At 42.5% G+C, this 14885-nt stretch overlaps 1 protein-coding gene across 1 annotated transcript; it reads left to right on the plus strand.

Moving 5' to 3' along the window:
- Positions 1-5230: 5230 nt before the first annotated feature.
- LOC114662963 (zinc finger protein 239-like) lies at positions 5231-14453 on the plus strand. Its single transcript, XM_028816709.2, has 2 exons — positions 5231-6342; positions 11521-14453. Exons 1-2 carry the CDS (start codon positions 5733-5735, stop codon positions 12879-12881), a joined length of 1971 nt encoding a protein of 656 aa, XP_028672542.1. The 5' UTR covers positions 5231-5732; the 3' UTR covers positions 12882-14453.
- Positions 14454-14885: the final 432 nt, after the last annotated feature.

The raw sequence follows: 14885 nt of genomic DNA on the forward strand, positions 1-14885 counted from the left end.
GTGAAGTGCATCAGGAATAATAAAGGGGAATTAAAAGATACAGACTGTGAAATAAACTTGCATTTTTCTGAGGTCTTCACAAGTGAGCAAATGGATAACATCCCAGCGGTAAACAGGACTACTAAGGAGGTAGTGAGGGATTTGGAAATTGTAGAGGGAGAAGTGCTGCTCAGATTAAATAAGATGAAATGAAACAAATCACCAAGAGTTCTAAAGGATGCTAGTGAGTACAGATGGATGGATAGATAGATAGATAGATAGATATGTCACAGGTGTCTGGTCACACTTATAGGTAATCTAACTTAGACACCATTAAAATATCCGACTACGCCACCCAGTTTTATTAAGAGACTGGGAACTCCTGAAATTTACCAATAATAGCACACAGGTTTCTTTAAATTGGGCGGTGAGTAAACACACAATGAAAGACACAACAGTAATTTTAGAAAAAAGCAACAGTAAGTTCTATTACACAAAACAATATAAGGTACATTAAAAAGATGAACGAACATAACAAAAACTAAACATATCAGGAATCAATTTCCCTTTTTTTAAAAGGAAAATACACAGTCCACCCTCTAAAAGTCCGTTAAAAACAAGAATTGGAGGATACAACCTTTAGTGGTGCAGAGTCCAGTTTGGGCACTGTGTTACCCCCAATACTTAATTGTTCAACTGTCCATGGATGTACTCTGTTCCCCGGCAGAAGTTGTGTCAAATTGTTGACTCCCTGTCAGCGTCTCTTCGTTGTTCCTTTTTCTTCCACTCTGGGCTCCTTGTGTGTCTGGGACCTAAGCACACCTCATTCCTCGTCTGTCAGCTTCGCTTGGTCCTCTCATGCGGCTTCCCTCTTTCGCTGGACCCACAACTGGCGTCTCCTTGTGGAGCTGTCTCTTCCTCCCTGGAAGTAAATGTTGCCGTCCTTGTGCCTCACATCGTGCCAGACAGGTACCCTTGTCTACCTGTGAGTCCCTGTGCTCTGTCCGAGTGTCTTGGCAGCATTTCCTGTGGACTCTCCCCCCTGCCTTTTGCTGGCCAGGAGTTTATATTTACTTCAGTCCCTGCTGTTGTCAGTCCTGGACAAACAGTTTAATCAATGGCACATCTAAATTGCCTGGGTTTACCAATTAATGAAAACACAAGTTAACAAAATGTATGGTTACCAAACATTAATAAGTACAGATATGCTGATTAGAAACCAATATTTCCAAGCCAGGTAAATACAGACATCCTCCAAGGCCAGACTTCAAAGCAGTGACTCCCTTGCAAGACAGCAAACCCCATTAATAAGTACAGACAGCCTTTTAACTTCTCACCCCCCAGTCCCAACAGTGGGTGCCTAATGGAACCACCCAGTGCACAAAAAAAATGTAAAAGTGTCCCCCTCTGATAGATAGATAGATAGATAGATAGATAGATAGATAGATAGATAGATAGATAGATAGATAGATAGATAGATAGATAGATAGATAGATAGATAGATAGATAGATAGATACTTTATTAATCCCAAGGGGAAATTCACAAATGATGGTAACCCTTGACACATATTTTTAGGAAGTCACTGCACATGGGGAGACTCCAAAGGACTGGAAAACGGAAATTATCATCCCGTTATAAAAAAAGGGTGACAGGGCAGATCCAAGCAACTATACGCCAGTAAGCTTAACATGAATCACAGGAAAATTAATGAAAAGAATTATTAAGGATAAGATTGAGCAACACCTGGCAAGAGCAGGAGTTATTCTGAACAGTCAGCTTGGGATCAGAAGAGAGAGGTCGTGTTTTACTAACATGCTGGAAATCTATGAGGAAATAACAAAAGGATACGACCAAAGTGGAGCAGATGATATTAATTACCTTGACATTCAGAAAGCATTTGAAAAGGTGCCACTTAAGAGGTTGGGCATCAAACTAAAAGAAGTGGCAGTTCAGGGTGGGGTGTGTAGATGGGTGCAGAACTGGCTTTGACACAGGAAGCAGAAGGTGTGAGGAACTTCATCAGAATTGGCCAATGTTAAGAGTGGGGTTAGTGCTAGGGCTGCTGCTTTTTTAAATATACAGTGCATCCGGAAAGTATTCCCAGCGCATCACTTTTTCCACATTTTGTTATGTTACAGCCTTATTCCAAAATGGATTAAATTCATTTTTTTCTTCAGAATTCTACACATAACACCCCATAATGACAACGTGAAAAAAGTTTACTTGAGGTTTTTGCAAATTTATTTAAAATAAAAAAACTGAGAAATCCCATGTACATAAGTATTCACAGCCTTTGCTCAATACTTTGTCGATGCCCCTTTGGCAGCAATTACAGCCTCAAATCTTTTTGAATATGATGCCACAAGCTTGGCACACCTATCCTTGGCCAGTTTCGCCCATTCCTCTTTGCAGCACCTCTCATGCTCCATCAGGTTGGATGGGAAGCGTCGGTGCACAGCCATTTTAAGATCTCTCCAGAGATGTTCAATCGGATTCAAGTCTGGGCTCTGGCTGGGCCACTCAAGGACATTCACAGAGTTGTCCTGAAGCCACTCCTTTGATATCTTGGCTGTGTGCTTAGGGTCGTTGTCCTACTGAAAGATGAACGTCACCCCAGTCTGAGGTCAAGAGCACTCTGGAGCAGGTTTTCATCCAGGATGTCTGTGTACATTGCTGCAATCATCTTTCCCTTTATCCTGACTAGTCTCCCAGTCCCTGCCACTGAAAAACATCCCCACAGCATGATGCTGCCACCACCATGCTTCACTGTAAGGATGGTGCCAGGTTTCCTCCAAACGTGACGCCTGGCATTCACACCAAAGAGTTCAATCTTTGTCTCATCAGACCAGAGAATTTTCTTTCTCATGGTCTGAGAGTTCTTCAGGTGCGTTTTGGCAAACTCCAGGCGGGCTGCCATGTGCCTTTTACTAAAGAGTGGCTTCCGTCTGGCCACTCTACCATACAGGCCTGATTGGAGGATTGCTGCAGAGATGGTTGTCCTTCTGGAAGGTTATCCTCTCTCCACAGAGGACCTCTGGAGCTCTGAAAGAGTGACCATCGGGTTCTTGGTCACCTCCCTGACTAAGGCCCTTCTCCCCCGATCACTCAGTTTAGATGGCCTGCCAGCTCTAGGAAGAGTCCTGGTTGTTTTGAACTTCTTCCACTTACGGATAATGGAGGCCATTGCGCTCATTGGGACCTTCAAAGCAGTAGAAATTTTTCTGTAACCTTCCCCAGATTTGTGCCTCGAGACAATCCTGTCTCGGAGGTCTACAGACAATTCCTTTGACTTCATCCTTGGTTTGTGCTCTGACATGAACTGTCAACTGTGGGACCTTATATAGACAGGTGTGTGCCTTTCCAAATCATGTCCAGTCAACTGAATTTACCACAGGTGGACTCCAATGAAGCTGCAGAAACATCTCAAGGATGATCAGGGGAAACAGGATGCACCAGAGCTCAATTTCGAGCTTCATGGCAAAGGCTGTGAATACTTATGTACATGTGCTTTCTCAGTTTTTTTATTTTTAATTAATTTGCAAAAATCTCAAGTAAACGTTTTTCACGTTGTCATTATGGGGTGTTGTATGTAGAATTCTGAGGAAAAAAATGAATTTAATCAATTTTGGAATAAGGCTGTAACATAACAAAATGTGGAAAAAGTGATGCGCTGGGAATACTTTCCGGATGCACTCTATGTAAATGATTTCAATAGGAATATAAGTAACAAGCTGGTTAAGTTTGCTGATGATAACAAGATAGGTGGATTAGCACAGCGTTTCTCAACCATTAAGTATTTGTGACCTGAGTTTTCATAACAGTTTTATTTACACCCCCCTAACGTTTTTTTGAAACCCTAATAAAATTTATTCCTATATTTTTTGCTGCTGATACACCACTACAAGTTTACAATTTCCCTACAAATAGCGAAATTACGCCACATATGGCAACATTCGTGCCCCCTTTTTTTGTTACTTTGGGGCATGCCCCACAGTTTGAGGACCACTGGATTAGCAGATAATTTGGCATCTGTTTTATCATTACAGAAGGACTCGAATAGCACACAGGCTTGGGCAGATTTGTGGAAGATGAACTTTAATCTCAGTAAATGTAAAGAATTACACATAGGAAGTAAAAATATGAAATTTTAATACACAATGAGCGGTTGGAGAATCGAGAGTACACCTTATGAGAAGGATTTAGGAGTCATAGTGGACTCTAAGCTATCGACTTCCAGACAGTGTTCAGAAGCCATTGAAAAGGCTAACAGAATGTCAGGTTATATAGCACCTTGATGTGTGAGTACAAGTCCAAGGAGGTTCTGCTCAAGCTTTATAACACACTGGTGAGGCCTCATCTGGAGTACCGGGTGCAGTTTTGGTCTCCAGGCTACAAAAAGGACATAACAGCACAAGAAAAAGTCCAGAGAAGATTAACTAGGCTGATTCCAGGCTACAGGGGATGATTTGTGAGGAAAGATTAGCCTTTTTCAGTTTAAGAAAAGGAAGATTAAGAGGTGACATGATTGAAGTGTTTAAAATATTGAAGGGAATTAGTACATTGGATCGAGAGTGTTATTTTAATATGAGTTCATAAAGAACACTGGCACATAGTTGGAACCTTGTTAAGGGTAAATTTCACACAAAGAAGTTTTTCTTTACACAAAGAACAATAGACACTTGGAATAAGCTACCAAGTAGTGTGGTAGACAATAAGACTTTAGGGACTTGCAAAACTCGACTTGATGTTTTTTTGGAAGAAATAAGTACATAGGACTGGTGAGCTTTGTTGAGCCGAATGGCCTGTTCTCCTCAAGATTGTTCAAATATTCTAGTTGTTCTTAATCAGTGATCCCAGTATTGACCCCTGAGGGTCACCACATTTAACATCACCTCATTATGAAAATGTGCCCCTCACCATAAGCCTTCACTCCCTGTGTTTGATCCAGTTTTCCAAACTACCCCTAACCCCCCTTCGTATTTTCTACCAAGCATGTAATAGACTTCACTCCGCGTTTCTTTTCTGCGTTGTCATAGATGCTGGACTGTGCAAAGATAGGATCGGAAAATCCATACTGATCTCGCGGACTTCAGTGTCCAATAGATAACTACACTTTAACGGACTGACTGCTAAACAGCCAGACGCCGCTGCACAAACTTGAAGGTGACGCGTGCACTTCCGGGATGTGTCTGTTTCTATGGTAACGGTGGGATATTGTAGCACTGCCTGCGAGAAAGTGTCACAGAGCGCTGCGTCCTTCTAATTTGCGCATCCCATGCGATTTGAGAGGCATTGTTGTCTCCATTAAGGACAGCAAATGAGGCGACATCAGACGGTGCGACACTTAGACTGGAAGCGCTGCATAACTGGGCCGAGTTAATGAGGGCCTCTCAGACAGTCATGAACAGTTTAATTTTTTTGTAATCAATTTTTATTGTAGCGTGTGCGACTTTGGATATTTGTATTAAATAGAATCAAGAACGATCCTCCTAAGAAGTGTTCTGCTATGTTATTTTGAGGATTTACAACTTCCCTATTTACTAACCCGATGTTATATTCATCGATCGCTTTGATGTAAAACTCGACATATTTAATTATCCCCGAAGGGACACGCTCCATTCACTCGACGTTAAAGCAGGAAGTTGTTCCCTGTCGCTCCCACTGCAGCACAGCAGCGCAGTTTCGATGCCGAGAGGACTGCCGAAGTGAGGAAAACTCCTGAGAACAGCGATCGGGTGGGTGAGAGCGAACCATGGCCGAGAACAAAGCGGACATCGGAGTCTCAGCCTGCGATCTGACTGAGCAGCTCACCTCCAGCATCCAACAAACGGCCAGAGCGACGACGCGGGCTGTCATGAGCAAACTGTCCGCGGAGATCCGCATTTTTGGGAGAAAACGTGAAAACGTAGAGCTGAGGAGAAGAGTCTCCCCGGCAACCTACGAGTCGCTCATAATCGAGGAGGCCGTGAAGGCGGCTGCAGAGATAATCGTATCCGAATTTGCCGGCTGTATTGATAAAAGAATCGGAGATCTACGCATTGATATCTCCAGATATGCACGCGAAATCGAAAGGCTGCAGAAACAACTGGAAAGCTGCCGATGTAAGCCGGGACACGTGAACTGTGCAGACGGCATCCACATGCGATCGCCCGCGGAGCCGCTACTTCGTGCGGGAGGAGGCGCCGGAGCAGAAGACAGGCTGGGGGTCCAGAAGGAGACCCCGGTTAACGAGCGAGCAGCTCAAGAAGAGACGAGCGAACACCTAGGGGATGAACTGGAAGAGGAGAAGAAGTGTTTTATGCTGATCTTACGTCGATTAGAGCTGCTGGACGGTGTGCCTACGGCAGACATTGGCGATCGAGGTAAGGAGGTTGGGAGGCGGAGATGATTTGCGATGTGCCCCTTTTGGTAACTTTTAGCATGAACCTTTTTATTGCACAAACCGCAGCCCGGTCATGGCGTTTTTTTAAATTATTATTCATGACTGTAGATCGTTTTGCTCTGTAAACTTTACTTCCCAAGCCCCCACTGCTGCACATCCAGTTCTTTTTTTTTAATTGGCTGATTTTGTAAAAAATCCCACCAGACAAATGACCTCGGCCTCCACGGTATCCCTAGCAACTAAAGCAGAGAACTTAATGAGGGGTGGGCATTTTTTTCTCCTTTGTCTTGCAGCTGGCACACATGCATCACAATGGACTGTTCAAGAAATAATCACAAGTTTTTGTTTAAATCCTTTCTGCACTTTATGGCACCTGGAAAAAGCACTGCAGCAGAAAAGTTGCTGGATTTTAAATTCTGAAAGGTTCACAGGAGCTTTGTAGCACAGGACAGTGGTGATGAAGTCCAGTCCTAAAGCCGCACGGTTTTGATCTCACCAGCATCTAATTTCTGTCTCTTGTATCCATCCACCCATCTTCCAAATCCACGTCATCCCGAGCAGGGTTGTGGGGAACCTGAAGCTTATCTCAGCAAGCATGGGACACAAAGCGGGGACAATCTTCTGAACAGACTGCCAGTCTACACACAGAGCCAATGGATCATTCCATAAATTGCAAACTAGGTTTGTTCATTTTGTATACAAAGGATCAGTGTGTATTCTGCAATGAATTATTATGTTTTATTTGCTTTTTATGAGGCTGGTTAACTAGCACCCGGTCTGCATCTGTTTCCTACTTTGCGCCTGAAGTTGTCTAGGCTCTGAATGTTAGGTTTTGGTTTTATGGGTATAAAGCAGGGCGGCACGGTGGCGCAGTGGGTAGCGCTGCTGCCTCACAGTTGGGTGACCTGGGGACCCGGGTTCGCTTCCCGGGTCCTCCCTGCGTGGAGTTTGCATGTTCTCCCCGTGGGTTTCCTCCGGGCGCTCCGGTTTCCTCCCACAGTCCAAAGACATGCAGGTTAGGTGCATTGGCGATTCTAAATTGGCCCAAGTGTGTGCTTGGTGTTTGTGTGTGTCCTGTGGTGGGTTGGCACCCTGCCCCGGATTGGTTCCTGCCTTGTGCCCTGGGATTGGCTCCAGCAGACCCCCGTGACCCTGTGTTCGGATTCAGCAGGTTGGAAAATGGATTTATGGATGGTATAAAGCAGGGATCTCAAACTCCAGTCCTGGAGGGCCGCAGCGGCTGCAGGTTTTCATTTTAACCCTTTTCATAATTAGTGACCTGTTTTTTGCTGCTAATTAACTTCTTTGGAATTCATTTTAATTGACTCGCTCTTGAAGACTCAGACCCAATAATTGTTTCTTTTTTCCTTAATTAGGAGCCAAACAATAATGAGATACAAAATGAGCCACAACGTGACTAGCAAAACTGTGACCATCATACAATATCTGAAAATAAAAAGGGTGGAGGTCTCAGGAATGTTGATCTACTCAGGTCCACAAAACGTTTTACCAGTTGCTCTTAAAAAAGTAAAGAAAAATGAACAATTTTGAAAATGTCTGCTATTGCACAATGAGAGCAGCAACAAGCCATGAAATTAAAGAACGGGTTTAATTAATAATGAGACTCGGCGCCTAATTAAACAACTGGTTGGAGTGAAATTGGTTGGAGTTTGAGGTCCTGACTTAGTTGGTCTTCTGTTGGCTCACTCGCTTCACATTTCATTTCTGTTTAAGGAAAGAAACAAAGCAATTCAGAGGAACGATGACGAAATTCAGGGCAACAAATCTTAAAAAACAAGTCAATTAAAATGAATGTAAAAGGAGTTAATTAGCAGTAAAAACTGGTCACCAATGAAGAAAAAGGGTTAGAATGAAAATCTGCAGCCTCTGCGGCCCTCCAGGACTGGAGTTTAAGACCACTGGTATAAAGTGTCTTCATAAAGTAATCAAGCTGTTTCACTTTTTTCACATTTTGTTATGTTTGCAAACTTTTGCTAAAATCATTTAAATTCAGTTTTGTCTTCATCAAGCAACACACACTATTGAAGAATGACAACAGGATATTAGGTTTTGTTTTTTTACAAAATTATTAAAAATAAAAAGATGAAATTTTCCACTGAGCCTTTATTCTGGACTTTGTTGAAGCCCCCTTTGGCAGCAATTCTGGGACTGACATGTCAAGCCTCACACGCTTGGATTTGAGGATTTTGTGCCATTCTTTTCTTCGGATCCTCTCAAGTTTTCTTGGACTGGATGGATGCCATCAGTGGACAGTTATTTCCAGGCATTTCCAGAGATGTTTGACTGGGCTTTTCAGTCATGGGTCTGGCTGAGCCACTTAAGGACATTCCCAGTGTTGTCCCTAAGCCACTCCTGTCTTGTCTTTGCTTTATGTTTATGGTCATTGTCCTATTGGAAGATGAGCCTTCAGCCCAGTTTGAGGCCCAGAGTGTTCTGGAGTAGGTTTTCATTATGGATATCTCTGTACTTTGCTCAGCTCCACTTTTTCCCTTGAACCCCTGTAGTCTCCTAGTCCTCATTCCCACAACATGATGCTACCACCCTTTAGACACCTCTACTCGGTGAACTGGAGGAGAATCCACATATGTTTGGCCTTATAGTTTAACTTGTATGCTTTCATACGTTTAGGTATACATGTGGCTTGCATGATTAAATGCTTGTTCTGTATACCTGTGTGCCATGGGACTCCTTATTTATTAAATAACATATCTAAGCAGAGACACACTTCATTATGCAAAATACTTTAAGTGAACACTCCGACTTTATTGGGAACTTGTTTTCCATCCATCCATCCATCCATTATCCAACCCGCTATATCCTAACTACAGGGTCACGGGGGTCTGCTGGAGCCAATCCCAGCCAACACAGGGCACAAGGCATGAAACAAACCCTGGGCAGGGCGCCAGCCCACCGCAGGTCACACACACACACACCAAGCATACACTAGGGACAATTTAGAATCGTCAATGCACCTAACCTGCATGTCTTTGGACTGTGGGAGGAAATCCATGCAGACACGGGGAGAACATGCAAACTCCACGCAAGGAGGACCTGGGAAGCAAACCTGGGCCAACTTGTTTTCCTTGCCTTTATTTATCAATAACTTTTAACTTTTGCTCTCAAAGTTGTTGTACAGTCGTGGCCAAAAATTTTGAGAATGACACAAGTGTTGGTTTTCACAAAGTTTGCTGCTTCTGTGTTTTTAGATCTTTTTGTCAGATGTTTCTATGGTATACTGAAGTAGAAATACAAGCATTTCATAAGTTTCAAATGCTTTTATTGACAGCTACATTAAGTGCATGCAAATAGTCAATCTTTGCAGTGTTGGCCCTTCTTTGCTTTTCAAGACCTCTGCAATTCACCCTGGCAATCAACTTCGGAACCCAATCCTGACTGATGGCAGCCCATTCTTGCACAATCAGAATTGGTGGGTTTTTGTTTGTCCACTGGCCTCTTGAGGATTGACCTCAAGTTCTCAATGGGATTAAGGTCTTGGCTGCTTCCTTCAATGTATTGGGACTTAAACTACATCCATCCATTATCCAACCTGCTACATCCTAACTACAAGGTCATGGAGGTCTGCTGGAGCCAATCCCAGCCAACACATGGCGCAAGGCAGGAAACAAACCCCAGGTAGGGTGCCAGCCCACCAACAGGGCACATACATACACACCTATACACCAAGCACACACTAGGGACAATTTAGGATCACCAATGCACCTAACCTGCATGTCTTTGGACTGTGGGAGGAAACCGGAGCACCCGGAGGAAACCCACGCAGACACAGGGAGAACCCAGGAAGTGAACTCGGGTCTCCTAACTGTGAGGCAGCAGCGCTACCCCTGTGCCACCATGCCGCCCCGGGACTTAAACTTCTATTTTAAAATCTGTCTACTACTGTGTAGGACATTCCATTTGTTTCTAACTTTACAAATAACTCGGGTGAAATATTTGTTCAGTTCATTTGATATTTCCTTCTTATCTACAGTGGTTTCTCCTTTTGTGTATCTGTGGATTCTTAAATTCTCTTCTATTGTTTTTTTTTACCAGAGAAGTACTCCGAAAGTTTTGGCTTTGCTGGCAATTTTTTTTTTCTTGTTACTCTTTTGACCTTTCAAATGCTTTTTATGATCTCTTCCTGTATTGTTCAGTATTCCTCTAAATCAGAATGATTTAGCCATTCTTTAATTCTCTTGTTCAGTTACCTTATCAGTTTTATGTTTTTAATAATAACCTGAAAGTCAACCATATTAGTTTGACTAGTGACACTCTGTGAACGAGTCTGACTGTAATCATGAGTGTGCCCCATGGTAAACTGGCATTCTGTCCACAGTTGGTTTTCTGCTCTGTGCCAGTTCTCCTTTACTAGTCTCCCACTCTCTTTAGGTTCATTTACTGGAGGCATGTTTACCTTTAACTTTACAATGCTCATGACCAGGGGTCACCAGCTCCGGTCCTGGAGGACCACCATGGCTGCAGGTTTTCATTCAAACCTTTTTCTTAATAAGTGACCTGTTTTTGCTGCTAATTAACTTCTTTTGAATTCATTTTAATTTACTTGCTCTTGAAGACTCAGGCCCCTTAACTGTTTCTTTTTTCCTTAATTAGCAGCCAAACATTAATGAGATACAATATGAGCCAAAGCAACTGGTGTCCATCATACAATATCTGAAAATAAGGAAAGGTGAAGGTCTCAGGAATGTTGATCTGCTCAGGTCCACAAAATATTTTATCAGTGCTCTTAGAAAAGAGAAAATCAACAGTTTTGTAAATGTATGCTATTACACAATGAGAGCAGCAACAAGCCACAGGTTTAATTAACAACAAGAGTCGGCACCTAATTAAGCAATTGGTTGGAGTTTGAGGCCCTGACTTAGTTGGTCATCTATTGGCTCCCTCACTTCATATTTCATTTCTGAAGAAATTCAGGGGAAAAAATCTTAAAAGAGAAGTAAATTAAAATGAATTCACAAGAAGTTAAGTAGCAGCACAAACAGGGCACTCATTAAAAAAAGGGTTAAAATAAGAAAACCTGCAGCCATGGTGGTCCTCCAGGACTGGAGTTGGTGACCCCTGCTCATAACACTCATAATGTTTACTGTATTCCATTAACATGTCTCTCTTTATCTTGATTCAGATGAACTCAAACTTGCTCCGAAAAAGACTCAGATGATGAATCGCATACAAGAGGAGCCCACAACCATGAAAAGCAAAAGGATATGTCAAGATCCCTTGGTCATAGATTTGTCCATAGATGGAAAACCCCCTAAACAGAGGTCTCATCCGGACAAAGTGCAAGAAGGACCTGTGGCAAGAAAAGAAAAACTCAATGGTGAGGAATGTGTTACCATTAAAGAGGAACACTTGGACATGGAGATTTCTTCAGAAAATGCACTCAAACTACAAGAGGTTATACCCAGTGAAGCAGATATTAAATGGGAGCAACCAGAAGATGAAATCAAAATATTTAAGATAGTCAATGAGGATGCCTGCTCTGAGGCTGTAGCACACCTAGAGTCAAACAGCCCTTTGCAAACTTATGATGCATGCATGGAGTGTGGAGAAACCTTCAGTTGTGTTTCAGACCTTAATGATCACCAGCAAGTTCACTCTTCTCATAAATCGTATACTTCAACTGAATGTGGGGAAAGCATGAGTGGATCTGAACTGCCAAAAGTTCATAAGAGGTCTCGCAGAAAAGATAAGCCTTACAGCTGTCCTGAATGTGGGAAGAGCTTCAGCTACTTAGCGAGGCTCAAAACACACAAGAGAACTCATGTGTCCGACAAACCTTGCAGCTGTCCGGCATGTGGCAAGAGCTTTGGCACTCCAGGAAAGCTGAAGAGACACCAGAGGATTCACACCGAGGAGAAGCCCCATGTTTGTAATGTATGTGGGAAGAGCTTTAATGAATCCACAAAATTGAAAGTGCACCAGAGGATCCACACTGGGGAGAAGCCATTTACTTGCATAGAATGCGGGAAGAGCTTCAGTCAGATCCAGAACCTTAAATCGCACCAGAAACATCACGCTGGAGAGAAGCCCTACAGCTGCAATGAATGTGGAAAGACCTTTGGCTATTTAGTCGGTCTCAAAGTCCACCAGAGGACACACACGGGAGAGAGGCCGTATAGTTGCTCCGAATGTGGGAAGAGCTTCAGCCAGTCTGGACAGTTCAAGATCCACCTGAGAACTCACACTGGGGAGAAGCCATATAGCTGTTCCGATTGTGGGAAGAGCTTTATAATATCGGGAAAGCTCAAAATCCACAAGAGGATTCACACTGAGGAGAAGCCATATAGCTGTTCAGACTGTGGCAAGTGTTTTAGTGAGTCAGGTAAGCTTAAAATCCACCAGAGGATCCATACTGGAGAAAGGCCGTATACGTGTCCACAGTGCCACAAGAGCTTTGCCCAGGTGGGAACTTTCAAAAAGCACCAGATGATTCACTTTCGAGAGAAGCCAAGCACTGCAAATGAGGCAGAAGTGGATGCCTAATTCTTTTAACCAAGCCATCATGAGGGCAATTCTAAAGGCGATTTGACAATTTATTCATCACTACCATTGCATTTTGGATTTATTTAAAAAAAAAAAAAAAACTGAAATCCAATTTCATCATTTTCGTGGTCTCATTAAAGGATGGAAGACACAAAAACCTGTCTATCAAGGAAGGGCAATGCTTGGAAATTCCATCTATCCCTTAATATAAGGGACAAGTTGAATTATCAGCGGAGGAGTTTCAGAGGTCAGTGTCCATCCATCTTTTAATCGGAAGGCCATGCTTGAGCACAACACAAAGGATGTCTTATTTAGGAAACTGGAGCAAGACTGAATGGTCTTCCTAGATGGACAGAGGAACACAAGAGCTCTGACTCTAAAGATCCTCTGGATGGTAGAAGCAGTTTTTAAGTTATTCATGAAATGAAGAACCACTGCAAAACTTCTGACTGCTTCATGACGCCCCAACAAAATACTCTTCAGTATTCAGTTTTAGTGTGAAGCTTCCGACCATGAAGCAGTGGTGGTAAAGTGCCAAGTTGTTTCTATGTGTATAGACATGTCTGCCTACAGTAATCAAAATGTTAATGACAGCAGAAACGTATTTGAATCTTCTGTGCTTCCACCACATATCAAAATCATATCTGTCTATAAACAAAGATCCAGAATCACACAGTTGTTAAGTTCTTAACTTCACGACATGGTCATGTTGGACTCTAAAGCTTGGTGTCTCTGTGGGATTATCCGGACAGTAAAACAAATTTCTATGATATAGCTTTTATTATAACTCCATACAAGTTCTTAGCCAACATTTTTTTATAGCCTACCTAGCGAGAATTCACTGGATTTGTTGGCCAAATGCGGACCTAATGACTTTAGTCTACTTCAAGATATGTTGTGCATCTGTTTGCTTAGTTCTTGAGTTAGGATATCACTGAATCTAACCCAGAGTATTAGCTTCTTTATGCATTAGAAAAGAGTGGTGCTAAATATCTCTTCAACATCGCCATATGGTTCAAGGCTAAAAGTGATTGATCATTTTCAGAATGTGGGCAAATGTAAAATGTTTCGAAGTTTTTAAATATTTTTCTCATATTTGAAAATAAGTAGCAAATATGCTGTATTTTTTAAATTTAAGCTGTAAAGTTTCAGATTGTCATTCTTCAATATTTTCGCTCAACTGCCGATGTCATCTTTCTTGTAGCCGCTAATTCAGTGTTCGGTCTTCTTGAGTTCAGTAGTAGAGGAAAAGTGTAGTTTGCTAGTAAAAAGACAACAGAAACAGGCAATATGTCATAATATTAATAAAAAATGATAATAATAATTAATAAATACATAATGTAAGAAAATCTGACCCCAGGGATATTGAAGCTAGCGGCATTAGAAATGAACTTGATGGAGGTACACGGAGAGAAGAGTAACTCAGCATTCTCGAATTCATCACTAGTGGACAATCCCAACCATTAGCTGGATGACTGTTTTTTAAATCTAAATCAGGGGTGTCCAACTCTGATTCTGGAGGGCTGCTGGTTTTCCTGCTTGGCACTTTATTCATCAGGGAGCAGTTTCTGTTGTTAATTGACTTCTATATCATTCATTTTAATTGCAGTGCTTTTAAGGACTCCATCCTCTTCTTCTTCTTTTTCTTTCAGCTGCTCCCGTTAGGGTTTGCCACAGTGGATCATTTTCTTCCATATCTTTCTGTCCTCTGCGTCTTCTTCTGTTACCTCCATCACCTGCATGTCCTCTCTCACCACATCCATAAACCTTCTCTTAGGCCTTCCTCTTTTCCTCTTCCCTGGCAGCTCTATCCTTAGCATCCTTCTCCCAATATACCCAGCATCTCTCCTCTGCACATGTCCAAACCAGCACAATCTCGCCTCTCTGACTTTGTCTCCCAACCGTCCAACTTGAGCTGACCCTCTAATGTCCTCATTTCTAATCCTGTCCATCCTCGTCACGCCCAGTGCAAATCTTAACATCTTTAACTCTGATACCTCCAGC

The sequence above is a fragment of the Erpetoichthys calabaricus genome, chromosome 12 (assembly GCF_900747795.2).
Source record: "Erpetoichthys calabaricus chromosome 12, fErpCal1.3, whole genome shotgun sequence".
Classification (NCBI taxonomy): Eukaryota; Metazoa; Chordata; class Cladistia; order Polypteriformes; family Polypteridae; genus Erpetoichthys; species Erpetoichthys calabaricus.

Coding starts and splice junctions, on each gene's coding strand:
- LOC114662963 (XM_028816709.2), top strand. CDS start 5,733: ATGGCCGAGAACAAAGCGGACATCGGAGTCTCAGCCTGCGATCTGACT. Junction 6,343..11,520: donor GGCAGACATTGGCGATCGAG/GTAAGGAGGTTG, acceptor ATCTTGATTCAG/ATGAACTCAAACTTGCTCCG.